At 52.2% G+C, this 25,381-nt stretch overlaps 1 protein-coding gene across 6 annotated transcripts; it reads right to left on the bottom strand.

The window, feature by feature from the left end:
- Positions 1-884: 884 nt before the first annotated feature.
- On the bottom strand, positions 885-24,468 carry tnip1 (TNFAIP3 interacting protein 1). Of its 6 annotated transcripts, none has more exons than XM_035522288.1 (18): positions 24,389-24,468; positions 23,107-23,276; positions 22,404-22,553; positions 21,908-21,996; positions 21,703-21,765; positions 20,734-20,928; positions 11,109-11,203; positions 10,551-10,689; positions 9,748-9,840; positions 9,584-9,649; positions 8,271-8,402; positions 6,183-6,311; positions 5,899-6,021; positions 4,996-5,121; positions 4,482-4,565; positions 4,138-4,323; positions 3,764-3,848; positions 885-3,069 (listed from the first exon to the last, which is right to left on the bottom strand). In XM_035522288.1, exons 2-18 carry the CDS (start codon positions 23,243-23,245, stop codon positions 3,008-3,010), a joined length of 1,956 nt encoding a protein of 651 aa, XP_035378181.1. In that variant the 5' UTR covers positions 23,246-23,276; positions 24,389-24,468; the 3' UTR covers positions 885-3,007. The 6 variants fall into 6 exon arrangements, with proteins under 6 accessions (XP_035378181.1, XP_035378183.1, XP_035378180.1 ...); XM_035522290.1 differs by having other exon boundaries at positions 885-3,063; positions 4,138-4,326; XM_035522287.1 differs by having other exon boundaries at positions 4,138-4,326.
- Between the last annotated feature and the right edge of the window lie 913 nt (positions 24,469-25,381).

Genomic DNA, 25,381 nt, shown 5'->3' on the forward strand with positions numbered 1-25,381 from the left:
TTCACCATCTGAAGTACAGAAGTTTGAGACACAAAGCTGATTTGGCAGTTTTCCAAGTGTTCAAGCAAGGGTCCTTTTTTATTTCCTGTTTCAGGAGATCCACCTGCCCTAAAGACTTTATTTCCAACCATGCCATAGCCCTCAGATGAACTGGGTTCTGAACAGCTGGATCAAACGAGGTTTTGAGTGGCAGGGTCTGAACTGTAGTAGTATCCTTTCAGCATTGGAGGAACACTTCAGCAGGAATAAAGGAACACTAGTCTAAATGGTCCCCTCAGGTTTTGGGTTTGTTTTTTTGTCAGTAACATTTAATGCTTTTGTGTGAGGCATTCCATCAGATTTGTTAGCAGGGTTCCCCTCACTGTATTATAGGCGGGGCAGTACAGTAAGCCCATTCCATCCACAGACATACCCCTCTGTACTGCAAATTAACTTTTTATTTTGAGGGAGACAGATATACACCAATTCTACCCAACTTGCTGCTTAAAATATGAATCAACTTTAATACAAATGATCATGTAACACATTCTGAAGTAGTGTGGCCTAGAATCTGCATACTCAAGTCAACCTTGTTAAAGAATGCTAAGAGTTGCTATAGAAACTAATGCTGGGTCAGCTGAAGGATGTAATGAACATAGTGGATGCATCCATCTCTGGTAAACAGAGGTGGTAGACCAAATGAACCTATGTTTTAATTAGGACAACTGTCATCAATTTATTATCTTATTACCACCAGTATATTTGTTTTTGCAAACATCTGATTAGTATGTTCTGCAGACCATGAGGTGCCAGGAATGAGCTTTAGTAACCTCAGCTGTGACAAAAGCCTGTTTACTGTATATGAATATAGGCCTATGAATGTATACACAGAAAACTCAATATAATGCATTCAAAAATGTGATTATTTATTTGGTTGGTTGTTTTTTTTTTTTGGCCTAAGCAGTCCCCTGGGGGAAACCCTACTTACTAGGCATTACAAAGTCCCACATAACTTCACGTTTCAAAGACATCGAGGCATTGTGTACTGACATATCAACCACATAACGTGTGCTGGAAAATCTTAGCATTTCTGGAATACATTCTGGATGTTGGGACATTTAGAATATATTTATTCTGCTAATCAAATACAAAAGATTAACATGAGATGTGCTTTCACCCTAATTGGAGAAATGGGGACAGGGAAGGAGAAGGGGAGGTGTCACTCCAAAAGCACAAAACTACCAACCAGTAAATTACAGTGATAAATAATAATATTAAAAAAAAACAAAGTTCCATTCAGCTCACAGAACACTTCAACTCCTATGCACTGACAAAGAATCCACTCAGCTCGATCTACTCAAGCATATAGAAAGGCCTGCCCAAACCCACTTCTATTTACACAAGACAAAACACTGCATTTTGTTCTCAGCAAAAAAAAACACACAAAAAAAAAACGGTATTTTTGCAATTCAGATTGTTAAAATGCTTATTGTGGCCAACCGCATCAGAGTAATTGGGTGATCGCTGCCGCTACACAGTGCAGACCGTGGCCTGCTCATAAGCTAGGGCGTAGGGACCATGTCTAACCTCACACTTGACCATCGACACTACAGTAGGGTCATCCAGCTGAGAGCCCATCTTTGGACCTAATCGCCTTTTAAATGAGCTGCTATGGGATAAGAGCTCCTCTCCTCTGGTCTGCCCTATATAGCAAGAACATGGATACATGGATGGATTAATGGTTGGACAAACTGCTTTCACATGTAATCAGGTACTTTTTTTTTAGGGGGGGGGGGGGCAAATCTGTGGATTTGAATCAGCACAACAACCAAGACACTCACTTTCACCACCCTTCTTCAAACAGCTACAGCACACAGGGGAGACACACACACACCATACACCAAGAACATCATCACTATGACAACGAAGCACACTCCATCACTGCACCAATTTTAAAAAATTGATTATTAAAGAATTTGACTGCCATCATGTTCATTTGCAACAGCAGGAACATACTCCAGAACCAACAACTAGTATGAACAATAATAAAGAAAAAAAAAAAAAACATTTTAAAAATTGCTTCAACAGCATTCATTAACTGGGCCCTAAACTGGCAGACTTACGATAGTTATCCAACTGAAAAATCATGTGACCACATGACTCCTGGCTTAACAGATGATAGGATACAGATCATTACCGTGATCCTTTCATTTTCTTTGCCATGCAAGTCCCCCAGTGGAAAGATAATACTGAAGTCCCAACATGGAAAGGTTTGAGAAGTGTTGCGTATGGCTTTTGTAAATGAGGGGTGTATGGTTATTAGAGTCGCTCATGACTGGTACGTGGGTGTGGAAAAGAAAGACCAGTCATCGCAACCATGGCGACGGAATAAATAGATACATTCTATTGTAGTACATTTTCAAGACAATTTACCCACAGAGTTACCGGACGACTGTCAAATTCCAACATTCTGTCTTCAGTTCACATATAAAATCAGCATATGGGTGTGAAAAAAAAAAAAAAAAATCCCAGTGGCAGAATGCAGTTGCTTGGAATAACCATACCATTTATTTGTCAATACAAGGAAGTTAACTCTTTCTCTGTTAGTAAATAAACATTTAAAAGTTTTAACAACAATTTTTCTGGTCCTCATTTAACTCTGCAGGTATATTGTCTTAATTTTTTTTATCCTTTCATTCATTAAATAACCGACTTCAATTCCTGCATAGAAGTACTGTATATAAAGCAGAGTTTAAACCTCAATAATATTAAAAAGGTAAAATAATAAATGTGTATATATATTTCCAGAATTTGACAGAACAGTGTTTCACAAATAGGCTTATAAAACTTAAGTATAAACAACAATTTATCATAGAGATATATACACACGCACACACACACGTGCTCGCACACGCGCACGCACGCACGCACAGGGAGGAGGGGGGAAAGAAATAGATCACACCATGCCTACTGAAAGCTAAGCTGCATCATGCTACTAGCCAGTGCCGGTGGAGAGGGGCTGAGGTGGTTAGTGCTTCCCGGGGTCCACGTTCTGACGCTCACGCTTCCCGAACCCAGCCGCACCTGTTTCTGCCCACAACATTAAAGGCCTTGTTATACACAAGGCAACAGCGCGGAACAGTGTTTTCACATCAGAACAAGTGCAGATGAGTGTTTCCCCAACTCAGTCCATTGGGACTGCCACGACGGTCCACGGTTTTGTTCCATCTCGGCTCCGAGCGTGCCTGGACCCCTCGGTACAGGCGTGCTGGGAGTTGGGCAAGAACAAAAACATGGAGGTCCCAGGAAAAATGCCTCTTGACATTTTTGCAAAGACACAAAAGCAAGTGTAAGGGGGTGTGTGATACTATATCATATGGGCTGGTTTCACATTTATAAATGAGGATGCAATTGCCAAATCAAGAGTTTTCCAGAGGAGCCTGAGAAGAGCTCAGAGCTGTGAGCTACATGGCGAGTCCAACATTTCTTAGTAGTCAGGAATATGTTAAGTGTGATTCATAAGAACGGGGAAGGGAAGGACTTTATCTGCGACTGGCATACTGCCCCAGAGTGCCAGCAGAGAAACTTAACATTTTTTAAATTTTCCCCCAATTTTAGTTGCTATGCCAATTCCCACCCATCACCTAGCTAACCTTTTTTAGTTTACTCTGACCATCACATTTTGTTTACAAACAAGAAATCAACCCACCATGTGCATACAGGCTCAAAAGCACTTTGTCCTGAGTTTGTGTGTGTGAGTGAGTGAATATGAGTGTGTGTGTACCTGCGTTTTCTGGTGGGGCTCTTGCTGGGTCTGCCTGCCCTCTAGAACCCCGGGGCTGAGGGAATGATGACTGCCAAGGAAAACCCTGCACACACAAACACAGACAAACAGTCACAAATACAGATACAAATGTGCCACACACACACACACACACACACACACACACACACACACACACACAAACACAAAGTCAGACTGACTGTGCTTCTTCTGCCACTATTCCAACCATCTAGTCATGCTGGACAAGAATGACAAACACCACACTCTTCACTTTGCTTCAGGTAAGAACTGCTTTAGAGTCAGTTTTGGTGGAATCCGTGTCCTGCACACGGTGTCTTGGCAGGCAGCAAGCGTTCAGAGCAGGTGGCTCTCACCGGGTTGACGGGCTGGAAGTCTCTCCCAGGCGCTGCACTCAGCGTGGGCATCCGTGGAGGGAAGTGGATGGGCCAGCCCTCCAGGCCCTGGTGGCCCACCTGCACAAATGGGCCACAGTAGGGTGGGCTCAGCGGGCCGTTGGCCGAGCCCGACGTAGGGTCAGACGTCCTTCTCTCTGGCTGCCCCTCCAAAATGCACACGCATGAAATACAAATAAGTAAACAAAAAAGCGCGCAGGCCGCAAACCTTAGGTTGGAGGACGTGGAGGGACATGTAACAGGACTGGCCTTGCAGTACTAATCTTAACCAGCAGAGGGCGAACATGTCCCATGGATGGGGTTACCTGCTTATTGTGTTGCATTTGCAGTCTCTCCAGTTTACACCTCTCTGCCCTCTCTCTCTGACACTCATTCTGCGCCTGATGGAGCTGAGTCACACACACAGACAGTAATTTGTGTACAAAGGTGAAGAGAGTGGCATCTTCTATGAATGTGTGTTGTATCTGCTGAGTCATTCTACAACTTGACAGTGAACTAAAACAAGCAGCACAATCTGTGTACCCTCTCTGCTCCTTTATCATACTTAAAACAATCTGTTCATTAATGGGAAAAAAATGAAGGAAAGACAGGTTGAACGAAAGAAAGGGGGAAAAAAGGGTCTAAGCAATGAATTCAGTAACTACACCACCACCAACATTCCCATGATAATCACAGGACCTGATGGCTTTTATCAGTGGATGCACTAGATCTCGGCCCATGCTGAACGGCGCGTGTTAGGGGATGAGGAGCGGCTCACTGTGCACTACAGAGCTACCCTTCCAGCACTGAAGGTAGGGCTCACCCCGACTGGCGACTAACCTGATTGGTCAGGTTGGTCATCTGACCCTGTAACCTCTCCACCTGGCGCCTCAGGTCTTCTTTCTCCTCGTTCATGCGCTCCCTGTCGCTGCGCTCTTTACGGAAATCCTCCTCAAAGATCTTCACCTGAGACAGACACACACACATACATTTAGGGCATTCCTGTTGTGACTGACACAAACATGTACACATATACACATGCATAAACACACACTTGCACACCTAAAGTCACTACTCAGGGTCTAATGAAACACAGGGACTTATAATACACAGCTAAGACTCAGTTAGCTTTCAGGACCAGAAAGTCAAAAATATTGCACCACAGTATTTGAGTGTGCAGATAGAAAGGATGTTTCTATGGACAAAGGCAGGGCATGTTTACATCAAACTACTGTAAAACAACAATGAAAATACACATAAGAGAGGAGTACAGAATATATACAGAAATAACTCAGGCATACAAACGGACTCAAACAGCCATATTTTTAAAGGCTTTTTAAATGCTTGTAAAATGCCTTTACTCCTGTGTGAAGTTGTGGAATATCCTCCCTGTGTAGCTCCACATACAAGCACCTCAACGTCTTGGCAAGAATGACAAATTCAACCATTACACGTTACGCCCAGAGAGATGATTAAGACATACACAAGCCCACACACCCCCCCACCAGACCGCCTGCAGTAAAGGCAGCTCCGCCCTTTCTCATTCAGCCCAGCACTCAAATCCATTGGAGGCAACCATCTATTTTATCATCCTCCTCAGTTTACCTGCCTCAGGTGTGCTCAAAGAAAACTGCAGACTGCTTGGTAACCTCAAGAAGTGAAAGAGAAACCTCAGATCTCACCCATTTCATACTTTCGCACACAGACGCGCACGCAGACGCGCACGCAGACGCTGAACCTCACCTGCTCTTTGAGCACAGCGATCTGTGTGTGGAGTTCCTGCTGGCGCAGGTTGAGCACTCCCTCTCCCAGATTCATTCCAGCCCCCGAGGTGGGCGAGTGCAGGTTCAGCGCTTCCTCCAGGGCCTGGAACACACATGCGCACAAAATACAAAGAGCTTTAATAAAAAAAGAAAAACTTGCTGATGATAAGTGTGAAGTGAGACACAAAGGGGACTCATTAATGAACAAAAATGAGGGGGTGTGGTGGGGGTAGGGGTGGGAGGGAGAGGCTGCACCACACAAACCCGGTTTAGTCTCTGGATCTCCTTCTCCTGGTACTCGCGCTGCTTGGTGAGGGGCAGCAGCTGGTCTTGCAGGTAGCGCACCTTCTGCTTTAGTTCACACGTCTCTGATGTCAAACACTCTTTTTCACCCTGAGGAAACACACACGAGCACACACACACACACACACACACACACACACAAAAACAAACACTTAGTAAAGCTGTGTAGTGTTGGCGAAAAGTGGACGTGCGCATTTGTGCGCAAACGAAAGCTTTTATGCAACAGCTTTCACCCCATGTTCCAAGAGAGCAACAGCAGGTTTGAAATGGGAGTTTGAAAACGTTTGGCGCTTCGCTTTGTGCGGTCTCGATGCAGTCTCACCCTGGCGGCTCTCGCTGTCCTTTTGGAGAGCAGACTCTCCAGCATAGACTTGTGCACCAAAACAGCCGCCTGTGTCAAAAACTCGGTGTCTCACAAAACAAACAACCCCAGCAGTCCCGACAGGGCGGAGACTCCTCTCCTCTGGCTCCGCCTTTATACCATCTGTGAACTGGTAGCGCGGGCCCATGCCACTACGTATGCAGGGGTGGCCATTCTAGCTTCTTCCCCGCAACCCACATGGCTCTGAAGAAGACAGTAGCTGCATATGGGATGGAACCAAAAATCTCCCCCAGGACTTTTCCACCAGAAAGGTGATCTGACGGTACTGAGCATGGGAGGTTCTGGAGCGGTGCTAACCCTTAACTGACCTAAAGCGGTCAGCTTTGCTTTGGGAAAACAAAATAGCTTTCAGTAACATTCACATTAAAACAAAAACAACTGATTTTTCAAGCAGTTTTAGGTACCGCAGACTAATTTCACTTACACTTGTATTTCAACTTTATTGCTGTCTGTTAAAAAAAATTCTTCATCTCAGTAAATGTAAAGAGTTCATCTCGTAAGTAAAAATGGCAACAAAAGGTCCTAAAACATTACTAGCAAACTTTTACCAAGAGGCACCAAACAACATCGCACTGGCCCACGCTATTGATTGTAAATCCATTTTTTGTAAACACTGACCTACTTATCACTTCTAAAATCTAGAAATGCTATAAGAAATAGGGGTGACAGGGAATAGAGAGGGATGCAGAAGTGCCTGTGGGTAAGTTTGCGAGTATTTTCTAGACCCCACACTGTTAAGTCGGCAGGAAGGCGTGACATCACTGGACTCAACCCCTTCACGTGCAGCTGTGGTTGGTGCGCTCACGCTGAGCCTTGGATGCTAAAAGCCCTCTATGTTTTATTTGCCTGGTAATGCCGGTTCCTCTTTTGACTCCTGGTTCCTCTCAAAGTTTTCTCCTAATTACAAGTCAGGGAGTTTTTCCTCACCACCCTCACCTCTGGCTTCCTCCATGGGGTCACAGTTCACAGCTATGTAAAGAAAATGTGTAGTAATATCTACAGATATAAAACTGAACTGAGCTGTGCTAATTGTGTACACACACACACACACACCCACACCCACACCCACACAACCACACACACACACAACCACACACCCCCTCCCATTTATTTTCAAGCCAAGTTTAAATGGAGAGTCTACCAGATAAAACAGAGCATGTATACACACACAGATTAATATACACATTAAACATTTGGTGTTGCTCCAGAAAAAAACTAAAATTCTGGTTCCTTTAATGTAGCTCTTGACAAAAGGTCAAGATATTAGTTATTCTGTTACCTTGACTCAAGAGAGTGATGGTTTACAAGGTCAGATACCAGGGGCGCGATATCACATGTCGCTACATACAGTGGTGTCCTTTTGGCAAAATCTGGGTGGGTCTTAATCTTGGTAAATGCTTATTTAAACACACCCACTCTTACTTTAAGTACTGTTCTTTGGGAGAACATCTATTTCAGCTCAGGAGGGTAAAGCACTTCTCCAGAAAGCCTCCATCTGTGGTGGACAACCTTACATGAGGGAGACTATCATCTTAACACTCAGACTGCCGCACACTGTGACATAATGCAGGCCCATGTTTGTGTCACGCCATTGGTTCAGCATGCACACTGTCATGGCAACAATATGTAATTGGCATTATGTAATTGGAGGCTGGTCCCTGAATTACCTGCACATTGTCGATCTTGGATTTGGCCAACAGCAGTTTCTTATCGTAGTCTCTCTGTCTCTGCTCCCGCTCTGCTTCCAGCTCCAGCACGGCCTTCTGGGAGTCGGCCAGTCGCTGCCGCAGGTCTGTGATCTAGACACACACACACACACACACACACACACACACACACACACACACAGGAACCCAATCCCCAGCCCCCCCCACCCCCGACACACATACACAATCCCAAACAGACACACACACACACAAAAACAACATAAGCAAACACACAAACATACCCAACATAAGCAAACACACAAACATACCCAACATAAGCAAACACACAAACATACCCAACACACACACCCACAAACAGCCAAACCCCAACCCAAATACACAGACCCCCACACACACACACACACACACACACAGCCAACCCAACAGACACACAGACACACACACAGACACACACACACACACAGACACAAATGAATGCTATATGAATCATCCATCTAGGTACTAATTCAATGGCACAAAGGTCAGGTCATTGTGTAAATCAAGAAAAACCCTTAAGCCCAGTACAAGCTGATAAACCTGACCAACATGTTGGGTTTTATATGTTTTAAGCGTGCTGGGTAGAAAAGACAACACTAGGCTTCTCCAGTTTCCTCACGCATCACAGTAATGCACAGTTCTGCGGCTCAGGCCGGCAGGGAAGGCCCCGCCGCCTCACACCGAGCCACACGCAGACGAAGGCTCTGAACTCCTTGCCGCCACAACCTCATTCACTGAACAATGGTAATAAACAACTTAATGACACAGGCAAGACATGAAAGCAATAATGGGTCACGTATGTTTTTGTTCCATTGCTCTGTGCAGCGAGCCGAGTGACGACAGAGGATGTGCGGTGGGAGGGGCAAAGACAGCACGAGAGAGAGAGAGAGAGAGAGAGAGAGCAGCAGCAGCAGGAAGCCTGCTGAGGGGATTTCTGCGCCGGGTGTGACAGAGGGGCCACTGTGGTCTGTAAGCAGCACGGCTGAAGCGCAGCGATCTGCTTTTCCATTCGCCTGCCCCGCCGGCGTTTCCACCCGCTGCACCGCCACTCTCACCCGCTGGTTCTCACGCAGGGCCAGGCTAACGCGGGCTGCCGCTCGGCCGACCCCGCCGGGCTCTGGTCGCTTTTCTCAGTAAAAAATGAATCACTGTGTGCATGCGGGTCACGGCAAAGAAACGAGGACGGCTCGGTGAAGTCGGAAAGGTTATGAGGTCAGATATGGGGTGAAAGGATAATGACATGGGGCTTGGGGTGGGGGGAGGTGTGGCAAGCATACCTTCTGCTCAAACTGTGCCTTCATGGCGTTCCACTGCACGTCCCACTGCTTGTTGACCTCCAGCACCTGGAAAGGTGAAAAGAGCAGTAATGCGCTGAGCATTAGAGAGATTACACGGCAGCACTACCGCCAGAGCTGGGGTGAGAGAAAAAACTGCCCCTTACATCTCTCCTCTGCTTCTCCAGGAGTCTGATCTTCTTCTCATACACCTCTGGGTCTAGCGTCTTAGATGGAGTCTTCTCTGCAGCCTTGCCGGACTGTGGTCACAAACACAAACCTTTTTAAACAAGAAACATTTATAATAATGACCCAAGTAAACAAAAGTGGGTTTTCTCTTTATTTTATTTATTTTTTTTAAAGAGTTGTCCAATATTCGTAATGACCAAAGATCTACAGTTTGACATTTCTGGTATGATTCCCCAAACACTGTGATTTAGCCTGTATTTTGTGAACTGAATACATACAGCGACAACTTTAAACAGATATCAAACATAAGAACGCCACTGATCACCATTTAAAGCGCTTTCCAAAAGACAACAGTAGCTGTCACACGCTAGTCGCAACACACACACACACACACAATGCCAAACGTCATCTGGTTTGCATATCCCTGGTGCAAGCAGCACATAGTCTATCATTCCGTCAGACTACAGAGTAGCTATTTCAGTTCAAAGACACCAGATGTTTTCATCTGTACAGCAATTCCACAAACTGGAGCTAGCACTTTGGGAATGACTGCCAGTGATTAGTAATACTGTTTTAGGAAACTGACTCATCACCATGATTCTGTTTACTCCCAAGAGACAAATTTGCCTTAAAAAAAAAAAAAAAAAAACAAGAAAAATCACCTACGGCTTTTTTTCTCAGTAAGAAGGGAGTGGGAATAAATGCAAAGCACTAGTTATAAATGTCCTGATGGAATTCTCCTAAGAGGGCATGACGCAGGCAGAGGAGGGCTGGGGTGTACCTGTTGAGTCACAGCTGTCTCCAGTTTGGCTTTCGTTGGTTCCTCTTTAGACGCATCTTCTTTGGACTCGGGTGACTCGCTCGAGACAACAGGTCCCGCCCTGCCATTTACCAGTTCCCTCAGCTTAAGGTTCTCCTGTCTGTTTGCACACACACACACACACACACACACACACACACACACACACACACACATATATACATACACATACGCCCACAGCACACACACCCACAGCAAACACAAATATCGAAACTGAGAGGCCAGTTTTAGAAATACACAGGGCTATCAGGCTGCCACACAATCATTCAGAGCAAGACACAAGCAGGAAAACAGTACTTAGTGGAAAGGCCCTACTCTTCCACTACAGAGGGAAATACACACAGCCACCTCCTTTCCAAATGAGCAAAGTACTAATTGCCTTCATGACCAGACAGTAAAGGGGAAAAAACACCACCTCTTCCAGGACATAATGCGTACGTCAGGTTCTACTATAACCCCTCAGATTTCATACTGAAATGCTCGAGCACTGTGAAGACTTGAGAGAATGCGACCGCTTACCTCAGCTGCTCCAGGTCCCGATTTCGATACTGAAGGTCCTCCTCCATTTTCCTCCGTAGCTCACTGTTCTCACGCCTCAGCTGCTCACAGAGTGTCTGTAAGGGGAGGAAGAGCAAGCCTGTGACCCACCACGTGGCACGGCTCCCAAAAACCAAACTCCCGCCCAGCAAACGCATGCCACGCTCAGCCCACGGAATGGGATCAGTAAATAGTGCAACAGAAGCAGGTGTGCTAGAACAGAGCCAGGGCCCTCCAGGCCTGTAAATACAGAAGCAGACCAGGTAAGGGTGGGGTGGGAGGGGATGCCCTGCCTGCCTCCCCCCTCTCCCTCCCTCCCTCCCTCCCTCTCTCTCTCCCTGTCTCTCCCTCCCTCCCTCCTTCCCTCCTTCCCTCTCCCTGTCTGTCTCTCCCTCCCTCTCTCCCTCCCTCCCTCTCTCTCTCCCTCCCTCCCTGTCTGTCTGTCTCTCCTTCCCTCTCTCTCTCCCTCCCTCTCCCTGTCTGTCTCCCTCCCTCCTTCCCTCTCCCTCTCTCTCCCTGTCTCCCTCCCTCCCTCCTTCCCTCTCCCTGTCTGTCTCTCCCTCCCTCTCTCCCTCCCTCCCTCTCTCTCTCCCTCCCTCCCTGTCTGTCTGTCTCTCCTTCCCTCTCTCTCTCCCTCCCTCTCCCTGTCTGTCTCCCTCCCTCCTTCCCTCTCCCTCTCTCTCCCTGTCTCCCTCCCTCCCTCCTTCCCTCTCCCTCTCCCTTCCTCTCTCTCTCCCTCTCCCTGTCTGTCTCCCTCCCCCTCCCTCTCTCTCTCTCCCTCCCTCCCTCTCCCTGTCTGTCTCTCCCTCCCTCCCTCCTTCCCTCCTTCCCTCTCCCTGTCTGTCTCTCCCTCCCTCTCTCCCTCCCTCCCTCTCCCTGTCTGTCTCTCCCTCCCTCTCTCCCTCCCTCCCTCCCTCTCCCTGTCTGTCTCTCCCTCCCTCTCTCCCTCCCTCCCTCTCCCTGTCTGTCTCTCCCTCCCTCTCTCCCTCCCTCTCCCTCCCTCTCTCCCTCCCTCTCCCTCTCCCTGTCTGTCTCTCCCTCCCTCCCTCCCTCTCCCTCTCCCTGTCTGTCTCTCCCTCCCCCTCTCCCTGTCTGTCTCTCCCTCCCTCTCTCCCTCCCTCCCCCTCTCTCCCTCCCTCTCTCCCTCCCTCTCCCTCTCCCTGTCTGTCTCTCCCTCCCTCCCTCCCTCTCTCCCTGTCTGTCTCCCTCCCTCTCCCTCTCTCTCCCTCCCTCTCTCCCTCCCTCTCCCTCTCCCTGTCTGTCTCTCCCTCCCTCCCTCCCTCTCCCTCTCCCTCTCCCTGTCTGTCTCTCCCTCCCCCTCTCCCTGTCTGTCTCTCCCTCCCTCTCTCCCTCCCTCCCCCTCTCTCCCTCCCTCTCCCTCTCCCTGTCTGTCTCTCCCTCCCTCTCCCTCTCCCTGTCTGTCTCTCCCTCCCTCCCTCCCTCTCTCCCTGTCTGTCTCTCCCTCCCTCTCCCTGTCTGTCTCTCCCTCCCTCTCTCCCTCCCTCCCTCTCCCTGTCTGTCTCTCCCTCCCTCTCTCCCTCCCTCTCCCTCTCCCTGTCTGTCTCTCCCTCCCTCCCTCCCTCTCCCTGTCTGTCTCTCCCTCCCTCCCTCCCTCCCTCCCTCTCCCTGTCTGTCTCTCCCTCCCTCTCTCCCTCTCTCTCCCTGTCTGTCTCTCCCTCCCTCTCTCCCTCTCCCTGTCTGTCTCTCCCTCCCTCTCTCCCTCCCTCCCTCCCTCTCCCTGTCTGTCTCTCCCTCCCTCTCTCCCTCCCTCCCTCTCCCTGTCTGTCTCTCCCTCCCTCTCTCCCTCCCTCTCCCTCCCTCTCTCCCTCCCTCTCCCTCTCCCTGTCTGTCTCTCCCTCCCTCCCTCCCTCTCCCTCTCCCTCTCCCTGTCTGTCTCTCCCTCCCCCTCTCCCTGTCTGTCTCTCCCTCCCTCTCTCCCTCCCTCCCCCTCTCTCCCTCCCTCTCTCCCTCCCTCTCCCTCTCCCTGTCTGTCTCTCCCTCCCTCCCTCCCTCTCTCCCTGTCTGTCTCCCTCCCTCTCCCTCTCTCTCCCTCCCTCTCTCCCTCCCTCTCCCTCTCCCTGTCTGTCTCTCCCTCCCTCCCTCCCTCTCCCTCTCCCTCTCCCTGTCTGTCTCTCCCTCCCCCTCTCCCTGTCTGTCTCTCCCTCCCTCTCTCCCTCCCTCCCCCTCTCTCCCTCCCTCTCCCTCTCCCTGTCTGTCTCTCCCTCCCTCTCCCTCTCCCTGTCTGTCTCTCCCTCCCTCCCTCCCTCTCTCCCTGTCTGTCTCTCCCTCCCTCTCCCTGTCTGTCTCTCCCTCCCTCTCTCCCTCCCTCCCTCTCCCTGTCTGTCTCTCCCTCCCTCTCTCCCTCCCTCTCCCTCTCCCTGTCTGTCTCTCCCTCCCTCCCTCCCTCTCCCTGTCTGTCTCTCCCTCCCTCCCTCCCTCCCTCCCTCTCCCTGTCTGTCTCTCCCTCCCTCTCTCCCTCTCCCTGTCTGTCTCTCCCTCCCTCCCTCCCTCTCTCCCTCTCCCTGTCTGTCTCTCCCTCCCTCCCTCCCTCTCTCCCTCTCCCTGTCTGTCTCTCCCTCCCTCCCTCCCTCCCTCTCCCTGTCTGTCTCTCCCTCCCTCTCTCCCTCCCTCTCCCTCTCCCTGTCTGTCTCTCCCTCCCTCCCTCCCTCTCCCTGTCTGTCTCTCCCTCCCTCCCTCCCTCCCTCCCTCTCCCTGTCTGTCTCTCCCTCCCTCCCTCCCTCCCTCTCCCTGTCTGTCTCTCCCTCCCTCTCTCCCTCCCTCTCCCTCTCCCTGTCTGTCTCTCCCTCCCTCCCTCCCTCTCCCTGTCTGTCTCTCCCTCCCTCCCTCCCTCCCTCCCTCTCCCTGTCTGTCTCTCCCTCCCTCTCTCCCTCTCCCTGTCTGTCTCTCCCTCCCTCTCTCCCTCCCTCTCTCCCTCTCCCTGTCTGTCTCTCCCTCCCTCTCTCCCTCCCTCCCTCCCTCTCCCTGTCTGTCTCTCCCTCCCTCTCTCCCTCCCTCTCCCTCTCCCTGTCTGTCTCTCCCTCCCTCTCTCCCTCCCTCTCCCTCTCCCTGTCTGTCTCTCCCTCCCTCTCCCTGTCTGTCTCTCCCTCCCTCCCTCCCTCTCTCCCTGTCTGTCTCTCCCTCCCTCTCCCTGTCTGTCTCTCCCTCCCTCTCTCCCTCCCTCCCTCTCCCTGTCTGTCTCTCCCTCCCTCTCTCCCTCCCTCTCCCCCTCCCTCTCCCTCTCCCTCTCCCTGTCCCTGTCTCTCCCTCTCCCTCCCTCCCTCTCCCTCTCCCTGTCTGTCTCTCCCTCCCTCCCTCCCTCTCCCTCTCCCTGTCTGTCTCTCCCTCCCTCCCTCCCTCTCCCTGTCTGTCTCTCCCTCCCTCCCTCCCTCCTTCCCTCTCCCTCTCCCTGTCCCTGTCTCTCCCTCTCCCTCCCTCCCTCTCCCTCTCTCCGTCTGTCTCTCCCTCCCTCTCCGTCCCTGTCTCTCCCTCCCTCCCTCCTTCCCTCTCCCTCTCTCCCTGTCTCTCCCTCCCCCTCCCTCTCTCTCCCGCCCTCTCCCTGTCTCTCCCTGTCTGTCTCTCCCTCCCTCCCTCTCCCTGTCTGTCTCTCCCTCCCTCCCTCCCTCCCTCCCTCTCCCTGTCTGTCTCTCCCTCCCTCCCTCCCTCTCTGTCTCTCCCTCCCTCTCTCCCTCCCTCCCTCCCTCTCTGTCTCTCCCTCCCTCTCTCCCTCTCCCTGTCTCTCCCTCCCTCTCTCCCTCTCCCTGTCTGTCTCTCCCTCCCTCCCTCCCTCCTTCCCTCTCCCTCTCCCTGTCCCTGTCTCTCCCTCTCCCTCCCTCTCTCCGTCTGTCTCTCCCTCCCTCTCCGTCCCTGTCTCTCCCTCCCTCCCTCCTTCCCTCTCCCTCTCTCTCCCTGTCTCTCCCTCCCTCTCTCTCCCCCTCCCTCTCTCTCCCGCCCTCTCCCTGTCTCTCGCTGTCTGTCTCTCCCTCCCTCTCCCTGTCTGTCTCTCCCTCCCTCCCTCCCTCTCCCTGTCTGTCTCTCCCTCCCTCCCTCCCTCTCCCTGTCTGTCTCTCCCTCCCTCCCTCCCTCTCCCTGTCTGTCTCTCCCTCCCTCCCTCCCTCCCTCCTTCCCTCTCCCTCTCCCTGTCTCTCCCTCCCTCCCTCCTTCCCTCTCCCTCTCCCTGTCTCTCCCTCCCTCCCTCTCCCTGGCTGTCTCTCCCTCCCTCTCCGTCCCTGTCTCTCCCTCCCTCCCCCTCTCTCTCCCTCCCTCTCCCTGTCTGTCTCTCCCTCCCTCCCTCCCTCTCCCTGTCTGTCTCTCCCTCCCTCCCTCCCTCTCCCTGTCTGTCTCTCCCTCCCTCCCTCCCTCCCTCCCTCCTTCCCTCTCCCTCTCCCTGTCCCTGTCTCTCCCTCTCCCTCCCTCTCTCCCTCTCCCTGTCTGTCTCTCCCTCCCTCTCCGTCCCTGTCTCTCCCTCCCTCCTTCCCTCTCCCCCTGTCTCTCCCTCCCCCTCCCTCTCTCTCCCCCTCCCTCTCTCTCCCGCCCTCTCCCTGCCTCCCTCTCTCCCTCCCTCCCTCCTTCCCTCTCCCTCTCCCTGTCTCTCCCTCCCTCCCTCTCCCTGGCTGTCTCTCCCTCCCTCTCCGTCCCTGTCTCTCCCTCCCTCCCCCTCTCTCTCCCTCCCTCTCCCTGTCTGTCTCTCCCTCCCTCCCTCCCTCTCCCTGTCTGTCTCTCCCTCCCTCCCTCCCTCTCCCTGTCTGTCTCTCCCTCCCTCCCTCCCTCCCTCCCTCCTTCCCTCTCCCTCTCCCTGTCCCTGTCTCTCCCTCTCCCTCCCTCTCTCCCTCTCCCTGTCTGTCTCTCCCTCCCTCTCCGTCCCTGTCTCTCCCTCCCTCCTTCCCTCTCCCCCTGTCTCTCCCTCCCCCTCCCTCTCTCTCCCCCTCCCTCTCTCTCCCGCCCTCTCCCTGCCTCCCTCTCTCCCTCCCTCCCTCCCTCTCCCTGTCTGTCTCTCCCTCCCTCCCTCCCTCTCCCTCTCCCTGTCTGTCTCTCCCTCCCTCCCTCCCTCTCCCTGTCTGTCTCTCCCTCCCTCCCTCCCTCTCCCTGTCTGTCTCTCCCTCCCTCCCTCTCCCTGTCTGTCTCTCCCTCCCTCCCTCCCTCTCCCTGTCTGTCTCTCCCTCCCTCTCCGTCCCTGTCTCTCCCTCCCTCCCTCCTTCCCTCTCCCTCTCTCCCTGTCTCTCCCTCCCCCTCCCTCTCTCTCCCCCTCCCTCTCTCTCCCGCCCTCTCCCTGTCTGTCTCTCCCTCCCTCTCCCTCTCCCTGTCTGTCTCTCCCTCTCTCCCTCCCTCCCTCTCCCTGGCTGTCTCTCCCTCCCCCTCCCTCTCTCTCCCTCCCTCCCTCTCCCTGGCTGTCTCTCCCTCCCTCTCCGTCCCTGTCTCTCCCTCCCTCCCCTCCCTCCCTCTCCCTCCCTCCCCCTCCCTCCCTCTCCCTCTCTCTCCCTCCCTCTCCCTGTCTGTCTCTCCCTCCCTCCCTCTCCCTCTCTCTCCCTCCCTCTCCCTGTCTGTCTCTCCCTCCCTCCCTCTCCCTGTCTGTCTCTCCCTCCCCCTCCCTCCCTCTCCCTCTCTCTCCCTCCCTCTCCCTGTCTGTCTCTCCCTCCCTCCTTCCCTCTCCCTCTCTCCCTCCCTCCCTCCCTCTCCCTGGCTGTCTCTCCCTCCCTCTCCCTCCCTCTCCCTGTCTGTCTCTCCCTCCCCCTCCCTCCCCCTCCCTCCCTCTCCCTGTCTGTCTCTCCCTCTCTCCTTCCCTCTCCCTCTCTCCCTCCCTCCCTCCCTCTCCCTGGCTGTCTCTCCCTCCCTCTCCGTCCCTGTCTCTCCCTCCCTCTCCCTCCCTCTCCCTGTCTGTCTCTCCCTCCCCCTCCCTCCCCCTCCCTCCCTCTCCCTGGCTCTCTCTCCCTCCCCCTCCCTCCCTCTCCCTCTCTCTCCCTCCCTCTCCCTGTCTGTCTCTCCCTCCCTCCTTCCCTCTCCCTCTCTCCCTCCCTCCCTCCCTCTCCCTGGCTGTCTCTCCCTCCCTCTCCGTCCCTGTCTCTCCCTCCCTCCCCCTCCCTCCCTCTCCCTCCCTCTCCCTGTCTGTCTCTCCCTCCCCCTCCCTCCCTCTCCCTGGCTCTCTCTCCCTCCCCCTCCCTCTCTCTCCCTGGCTCTCTCTCCCTCCCTCCCTCTCCCTGGCTGTCTCTCCCTCCCTCTCCGTCCCTGTCTCTCCCTCCCTCCCCCTCCCTCCCTCTCCCTGTCTGTCTCTCCCTCCCTCCTTCCCTCTCCCTCTCTCCCTCCCTCTCCGTCCCTGTCTCTCCCTCCCTCCCCCTCCCTCCCTCTCCCTCCCTCTCCCTGTCTGTCTCTCCCTCCCCCTCCCTCCCTCTCCCTGGCTCTCTCTCCCTCCCCCTCCCTCTCTCTCCCTGGCTCTCTCTCCCTCCCTCCCTCTCCCTGGCTGTCTCTCCCTCCCTCTCCGTCCCTGTCTCTCCCTCCCTCCCCCTCCCTCCCTCTCCCTGTCTGTCTCTCCCTCCCTCCTTCCCTCTCCCTCTCTCCCTCCCTCCCTCCCTCTCCCTGGCTGTCTCTCCCTCCCTCTCCGTCCCTGTCTCTCCCTCCCTCTCCCTCCCTCTCCCTGTCTGTCTCTCCCTCCCCCTCCCCCTCCCTCCCTCTCCCTGGCTCTCTCTCCCTCCCCCTCCCTCCCTCTCCCTCTCTCTCCCTCCCTCTCCCTGTCTGTCTCTCCCTCCCTCCTTCCCTCTCCCTCTCTCCCTCCCTCCCTCCCTCTCCCTGGCTGTCTCTCCCTCCCTCTCCGTCCCTGTCTCTCCCTCCCTCCCCCTCCCTCCCTCTCCCTCCCTCTCCCTGTCTGTCTCTCCCTCCCCCTCCCTCCCTCTCCCTGGCTCTCTCTCCCTCCCCCTCCCTCTCTCTCCCTGGCTCTCTCTCCCTCCCTCCCTCTCCCTGGCTGTCTCTCCCTCCCTCTCCGTCCCTGTCTCTCCCTCCCTCCCCCTCCCTCCCTCTCCCTGTCTGTCTCTCCCTCCCTCCTTCCCTCTCCCTCTCTCCCTCCCTCCCTCCCTCTCCCTGGCTGTCTCTCCCTCCCTCTCCGTCCCTGTCTCTCCCTCCCCCTCCCTCCCTCTCCCTGTCTGTCTCTCCCTCCCTCCTTCCCTCTCCCTCTCTCCCTCCCTCCCTCCCTCTCCCTGGCTGTCTCTCCCTCCCTCTCCGTCCCTGTCTCTCCCTCCCTCTCCCTCCCTCTCCCTGTCTGTCTCTCCCTCCCCCTCCCTCCCTCTCCCTGGCTCTCTCTCCCTCCCCCTCCCTCTCTCTCCCTGGCTCTCTCTCCCTCCCTCCCTCTCCCTCCCTCTCCGTCCCTGTCTCTCCCTCCCTCCCCCTCCCTCCCTCTCCCTCCCTCTCCCTCCCTCTCCCTGTCTGTCTCTCCCTCCCCCTCCCTCCCCCTCCCTCCCTCTCCCTGGCTCTCTCTCCCTCCCCCTCCCTCCCTCTCCCTCTCTCTCCCTCCCTCTCCCTGTCTGTCTCTCCCTCCCTCCTTCCCTCTCCCTCTCTCCCTCCCTCCCTCCCTCTCCCTGGCTGTCTCTCCCTCCCTCTCCGTCCCTGTCTCTCCCTCCCTCCCCCTCCCTCCCTCTCCCTGTCTGTCTCTCCCTCCCCCTCCCTCCCTCTCCCTGGCTCTCTCTCCCTCCCCCTCCCTCTCTCTCCCTGGCTCTCTCTCCCTCCCTCCCTCTCCCTGGCTGTCTCTCCCTCCCTCTCCGTCCCTGTCTCTCCCTCCCTCCCCCTCCCTCCCTCTCCCTGTCTGTCTCTCCCTCCCTCCTTCCCTCTCCCTCTCTCCCTCCCTCCCTCCCTCTCCCTGGCTGTCTCTCCCTCCCTCTCCGTCCCTGTCTCTCCCTCCCTCTCCCTCCCTCTCCCTGTCTGTCTCTCCCTCCCCCTCCCCCTCCCTCCCTCTCCCTGGCTCTCTCTCCCTCCCCCTCCCTCCCTCTCCCTCTCTCTCCCTCCCTCTCCCTGTCTGTCTCTCCCTCCCTCCTTCCCTCTCCCTCTCTCCCTCCCTCCCTCCCTCTCCCTGGCTGTCTCTCCCTCCCTCTCCGTCCCTGTCTCTCCCTCCCTCTCCCCCTCCCTCTCCCTGGCTGTCTCTCCCTCCCTCTCCGTCCCTGTCTCTCCCTCCCTCCCCCTCCCTCCCTCTCCCTCCCTCTCCCTGTCTGTCTCTCCCTCCCCCTCCCTCCCTCTCCCTGGCTCTCTCTCCCTCCCCCTCCCTCTCTCTCCCTGGCTCTCTCTCCCTCCCTCCCTCTCCCTGGCTGTCTCTCCCTCCCTCTCCGTCCCTGTCTCTCCCTCCCTCCCCCTCCCTCCCTCTCCCTGTCTGTCTCTCCCTCCCTCCTTCCCTCTCCCTCTCTCCCTCCCTCCCTCCCTCTCCCTGGCTGTCTCTCCCTCCCTCTCCGTCCCTGTCTCTCCCTCCCTCTCCCTCCCTCTCCCTGTCTGTCTCTCCCTCCCCCTCCCCCTCCCTCCCTCTCCCTGGCTCTCTCTCCCTCCCCCTCCCTCCCTCTCCCTCTCTCTCCCTCCCTCTCCCTGTCTGTCTCTCCCTCCCTCCTTCCCTCTCCCTCTCTCCCTCCCTCCCTCCCTCTCCCTGGCTGTCTCTCCCTCCCTCTCCGTCCCTGTCTCTCCCTCCCTCTCCCCCTCCCTCTCCCTGGCTGTCTCTCCCTCCCTCTCCGTCCCTGTCTCTCCCTCCCTCCCCCTCCCTCCCTCTCCCTCCCTCTCCCTGTCTGTCTCTCCCTCCCCCTCCCTCTCTCTCCCTGGCTCTCTCTCCCTCCCCCTCCCTCTCTCTCCCTGGCTCTCTCTCCCTCCCTCCCTCTCCCTGGCTGTCTCTCCCTCCCTCTCCGTCCCTGTCTCTCCCTCCCTCCCCCTCCCTCCCTCTCCCTGTCTGTCTCTCCCTCCCTCCTTCCCTCTCCCTCTCTCCCTCCCTCCCTCCCTCTCCCTGGCTGTCTCTCCCTCCCTCTCCGTCCCTGTCTCTCCCTCCCTCTCCCTCCCTCTCCCTGTCTGTCTCTCCCTCCCCCTCCCCCTCCCTCCCTCTCCCTGGCTCTCTCTCCCTCCCCCTCCCTCCCTCTCCCTCTCTCTCCCTCCCTCTCCCTGTCTGTCTCTCCCTCCCTCCTTCCCTCTCCCTCTCTCCCTCCCTCCCTCCCTCTCCCTGGCTGTCTCTCCCTCCCTCTCCGTCCCTGTCTCTCCCTCCCTCTCCCTCCCTCTCCCTGTCTGTCTCTCCCTCCCCCTCCCTCCCTCTCCCTGGCTCTCTCTCCCTCCCCCTCCCTCTCTCTCCCTGGCTCTCTCTCCCTCCCTCCCTCTCCCTCCCTCTCCGTCCCTGTCTCTCCCTCCCTCCCCCTCCCTCCCTCTCCCTGTCTGTCTCTCCCTCCCTCTCCCTCTCTCTCCCTCCCTCTCCCTGTCTGTCTCTCCCTCCCTCCTTCCCTCTCCCTCTCTCCCTGTCCCTCCCTCTCCCTCTCCCTCCCTCTACCTCTCTCCCTGTCCCTCCCTCCTTCCCTCTCCCTCTCTCCCTGTCCCTCCCTCCCTCCCTCCCTCTCTCCCTGTCCCTCCCTCCCTCCCCCCTCCCTCCCTCCTCTATCCTGCATCTCTTCCTCACCTGCAGCAGCGATGTCCTCTGCTCATTCTTCTGCACTTTGGACGAGAGGTGGTGGAACTCGACGGCCATGCGGCCCAAGTGCGCCAGGAGCTGATTGGGGTTGGACTCCTCTGCGAATACACTGAAGGAGCTCTCCAGCCTCTGCAGTTGGCTCGCCAGCTCCATGTTCTCCTGCGGCAAGGGCACAACGCTGGCCTGTGTGACACACACACACGCGCGTGTCAACATCATTCACAATAACTGCCACTCCCCATCAAACACCTCCAGAAACCCAGTTTCTCAACAAATTCATAATATTAGCACAATTTAAAAGGACTATTCTGGCAGACAATATCTTTAACAGAATAATTTCTACTTTCTTCATTTTGGCCAGGAACACATTTTTTTTCTAACTACAAAAATTGCTTTTAATATCTAAGATGTTATTCACTTTTGTTTGTTTTAAAGACAATTTATAGACATATAAATAAACTAAGTAAGCCAACAATATTCACTTTACTTCTAAAATATCCTTCCTCTAACTCTGAGAAAACACTACATTAGACACAGAGTTCCCTCTCAAATGTCTCTAACCTTACCACAGTAAATGAATGGATAAATAAATAAATTTAAAATTAGTAATAAACAAATAAAACTAAAAAGTTCCCTCGTTAAGTGTCTACAACAGAAAAATTCCTGCAATTACAAGTGTCCAAGTAATCTGTGCGTTCCTGCTTCAAGTACATCCTGGAGTTTCCCTCATGAGTCAAGGCTGACTGTGCGTTGTACAAACCCACTGAGTCACAGCAGCTGAGAAGTATGGCTCGTGGAAAAGCTTCATGGAGCGAGCAGTGCACCACAGAGCCACACAATCAAGAAGCAACTTCATCTTTTCTCATGTTTAGTGACATATGAAAGAATACACTGTTCTTTCTAGTTTCGAGTTTTCGATTTCTGAACTCAGGAATTCCAAACATCCCCAAATCTCACCGTCTGATTTTCGGTAACGGTCTTGTCCTCCATGTTCGTCGGATCTAACTGCAAGGAGGTCTCCTTCCACACACAAGAATGCACAGAGTTACAACACCCTCGGGTGACAGAGATCTACTCAGCAAGGATCTTCTGCTGCCATGATACAGCAGCGCCGCCAAGCAACTCACATGACAGAAGCTACAGATTTGTCCCGTGTACTCACAGTGGTTTCGGGTTGCACGGATTTTGTAGTCAAGCCCTCACAAGGGTCAGGTCTGACTGAAGTGGGGTGACCATGATGCTTCCTGTGCCCTGAGGGGAGGAAGAGCCATCTTAAAACTCAGCTCATCACCAAACCCTCCACCAAAAGACCAGCTGTCACCTTGGCACAGCTGTGCCATTTAAAACATTGACCCCTCACACTCCTAACAGTGGCTCCAGACTCTTATTCCTCAATCTTATAATCACACATCTTGCTGTATATGATTATATACTAATAAGCAGTTAGTTATTGAATAATGGAAAGTACTCACTTATTTTACAACAGTTGTTCGATTAAAACAACTATTTAAAAAAAAATAAATAAATCAACTTTATGGCCTCTTCAGATTCCTTCTGATATACACCAAATACCACCTACTAACATCTCACATCAACAGATCCATATGATATAATACTGAACTGGCTGCCCAAACTTCAGCCACTTTAGTAAGGCTTACCTTGTGTATCTGTCTGAACAGGAGTGCCCACACACACACTAGAGGTGAAACCAGAGGTAGAGGACTTTAGAGCTTCGTTGTCCCTGACCAGTTCCTCCACCCGCTTGCGAAGCTTAGACGCCTCTGTCTGGGACTCCTCCAGAAGATCTCCTGTTGGTGACGATCAAAAACTTAGTGGATGGTGACTACCTGAGCAAATATCTCGCAATATTTCCTTGGGTCACATGCTGTGTTTGTTTCCCATCAGTGAGTCATGCCAACAAAATATGCAATCAGGAAAAGCCACATTCTGACTGTACCATACAACCTGTCTAAGACATCCTTGTTTAATAATGACTTGTATGTAAACAATTGGGATATTTCAGGGAAATAAAGTGGAAGCTTCGGTACTCCCCAAATTTCCTGCAGTTGCTGCAACTGGTTTGGTGTGAATTCTCACAGTTCTAGCCAGGTTTTCCTTGGAGAAGTCCAGTTCAGTTCCTGGACTACCAGAGCGCTACAAAGTTTATTGTTTCCCCATCACTTACATATAAATTCAACTCATTAAGGGCTTAGTGATTAGCTATTTATACCAGGTGAGATGTTTAAACCTAAAGCAGTACTCTGACCCTTCAGGTACAGGATTGTAGACCCTTTAGGTACAGAGCCTGACATTATTAATCTGTAATGACGCACAACAGGATCACAAGAATGGAAGACTCACCCAGACTCTTCAGGCCTTTCATACGCTCTCTCAGGACAGAGTTCTCCTCCAGGAGCTGCTGGTAGCTAATGTTGTCCTCTTTGGTCTGACTGTCGTTCCCACCTGGGTCATAGATCCGATAAGGGCCCTTACTGTCCATATCTGTCTACTCACTTACCAGACATGCTTCTCTGCAGTGAAACAAGAGACAGCAGAGCGGCTTACCAGAATGACAAAAAAAAAAATCCACTGTCATTTAAAAGAACACGAACAAGTTCACGGTATATGACAAAACTAAACCACGTCTTGACTCGCAGCAGTCCATTTACAATTCAAAAAGAACTATTTGAATAATCCTGTGTTGGGGATTTCTGTTTAGTTATTTTCGGAGACTTTAATTTGAATGCTCAAGTCTGATACGCTAACAAAAACAAACGCGCTGAACGACGTTTTTTATTAAATTGCGAAACTGAAAACATTCCAGTTGATGTTGCAAACGCATCTAGCTAGCTAGGTTATGTTATTTAGATATTTAGCAAGCTATAGCACTCAGTAAAAGTGATGGAAAACCAGCAAGCATGAGTAGACAAAAAGAAAAGATAAATGGTGTAATTGTGATAAATTACTAACTTCTTAAAACACAGAGCAACCACCAAGCCTCTGACATGAATCACTTCCGATGTACACTTGCTATCGAGCTCTCTATTCAGGTGTAACCAGACAGCTAGCTACTGGCTAAGCCGTTTCACTCTCCTTTCTATGATCACTTGGAGGTCTCTTAAGGGATCAGATAACTTATTAACTATCAATTACGGGATTGGAAAATAATATTAGCTAGCCAGCTAATTTACTAAGATAAGACGCAGGTTACCTAGGTTAACAAGATAGCTAGCTACCAAGATAGCCAAGCTAGCCTATTATTTGACAGCATGACAATGTAAGTCCTCTAGGAACACATTTTATATCCATCGAACGTTTGTTTCCTTGCTTTAAACACAACATCTCCTCGATAATGAGTACACTGAGTGAAATAGGTGGGTAGACGTTTAAACAGACCGACATACTAACAAATTACTTACACCAACGTTAGCTAAATAGTAAACAGCAAATTAGCTTAGCATTCGGCTAACAACAGGTGATCTGTTTACCATGCTAACCTTAGCTACTTTACAAGCACCTAAGCAGTGCCTTATTTAAATCGTTATAACCAATAAATACACTGAATCTCAAAGTAAGGACATTCTGACATATAAACGGAATTGACCACACAAGAAAACATACTATTAATGAACTAATTTGCTACCTAGTTGGTTATCTCTCAGATAAAGATGAGTCTTCGCTCGGTCAAAGATGTGCGGAAGTGGTGTAACCAGGGAAATTCCGTATAACACTGATGTAAACAGCTGTGATTGACAGATCAGCGGCCCAATCACATGTGGGCTTCTCCAGCTTATTAGCATTTTTAAAGAAACAAAAGCCAACTGTGCAAGCTTTTACGGTACATATATACATATCTACATGTATATCTAGAGCTATAAACATATATGTACATTTTGAGAGAGAGAGAGAGAGAGAGAGAGAGAGATTCAAAACAGTGAAGTATTGAAGTACACATGGTTTCCAGAGAAAATGGATGTTTTGGACAGAGGTCCTTGATGAGCTGTGCAAGCAAAGTGCCTCTGAATTTCTAGGAAGAGCAACCAGTGTATATTAGAAACTGAAGATAATAAAATAGATTTTTAAAAAACAACATTAATTCCATATAAAGTTATGGAATTTATAAAGTTCACAGAGTGTAGGTCAGAAGCACTTTGCTTGTGCTGTCTGGAAACCTAGTGTACTACAATCTTGACTCTCTCTATCTATCTTCTGGGTGTTTCTGATAGAGATGGAGCACTTTCTTTGCACAGCTGATGAAGGGCCTCTGTCTTAAATATTCCGTTTGTCTTTGGAAACCCTGTTAACTACAAAGCATTTTTAGGTTAATGTTGACATAGTGGGATGTCCAAATTGCTAGAGAATGAACAAATATTTAAATGAAAAGACGTATTAAGTAATACTTGAACAACAGTTACAAGGTTATCGTGTTAAGTAATACTTGAGCAGTAGTTATGAGGTTGTCATTACAGGCTACAATATACCTTGGTCTTGGGAAACATGTACAGCATAGTATATTGTTAATGCACAATATATCTTTGGCAATCTGTATCATATCAGATTATGATTTTGGTCATTCTGTTTGAGAATTAAGATGATGTTCTTATTCAACAAGCCCATGAGTCAAGAGACAATTTCC

Source organism: Electrophorus electricus, chromosome 2, assembly GCF_013358815.1.
Source record: "Electrophorus electricus isolate fEleEle1 chromosome 2, fEleEle1.pri, whole genome shotgun sequence".
In the NCBI taxonomy this organism is placed as follows: domain Eukaryota; kingdom Metazoa; phylum Chordata; class Actinopteri; order Gymnotiformes; family Gymnotidae; genus Electrophorus; species Electrophorus electricus.

Excerpts from the sequence above, each read along its gene's own strand:
- tnip1 (XM_035522272.1), bottom strand. The coding sequence starts at position 23,245 with ATGGACAGTAAGGGCCCTTATCGGATCTATGACCCAGGTGGGAACGAC. Across the intron at positions 8,403-9,583 it reads AGGCACAGTTTGAGCAGAAG|ATCACAGACCTGCGGCAGCG; the intron begins GTATGCTTGCCA and ends GTGTGTGTCTAG. Across the intron at positions 4,327-4,481 it reads AAATGCAACACAATAAGCAG|GAGGGGCAGCCAGAGAGAAG; the intron begins GTAACCCCATCC and ends GTGTGCATTTTG.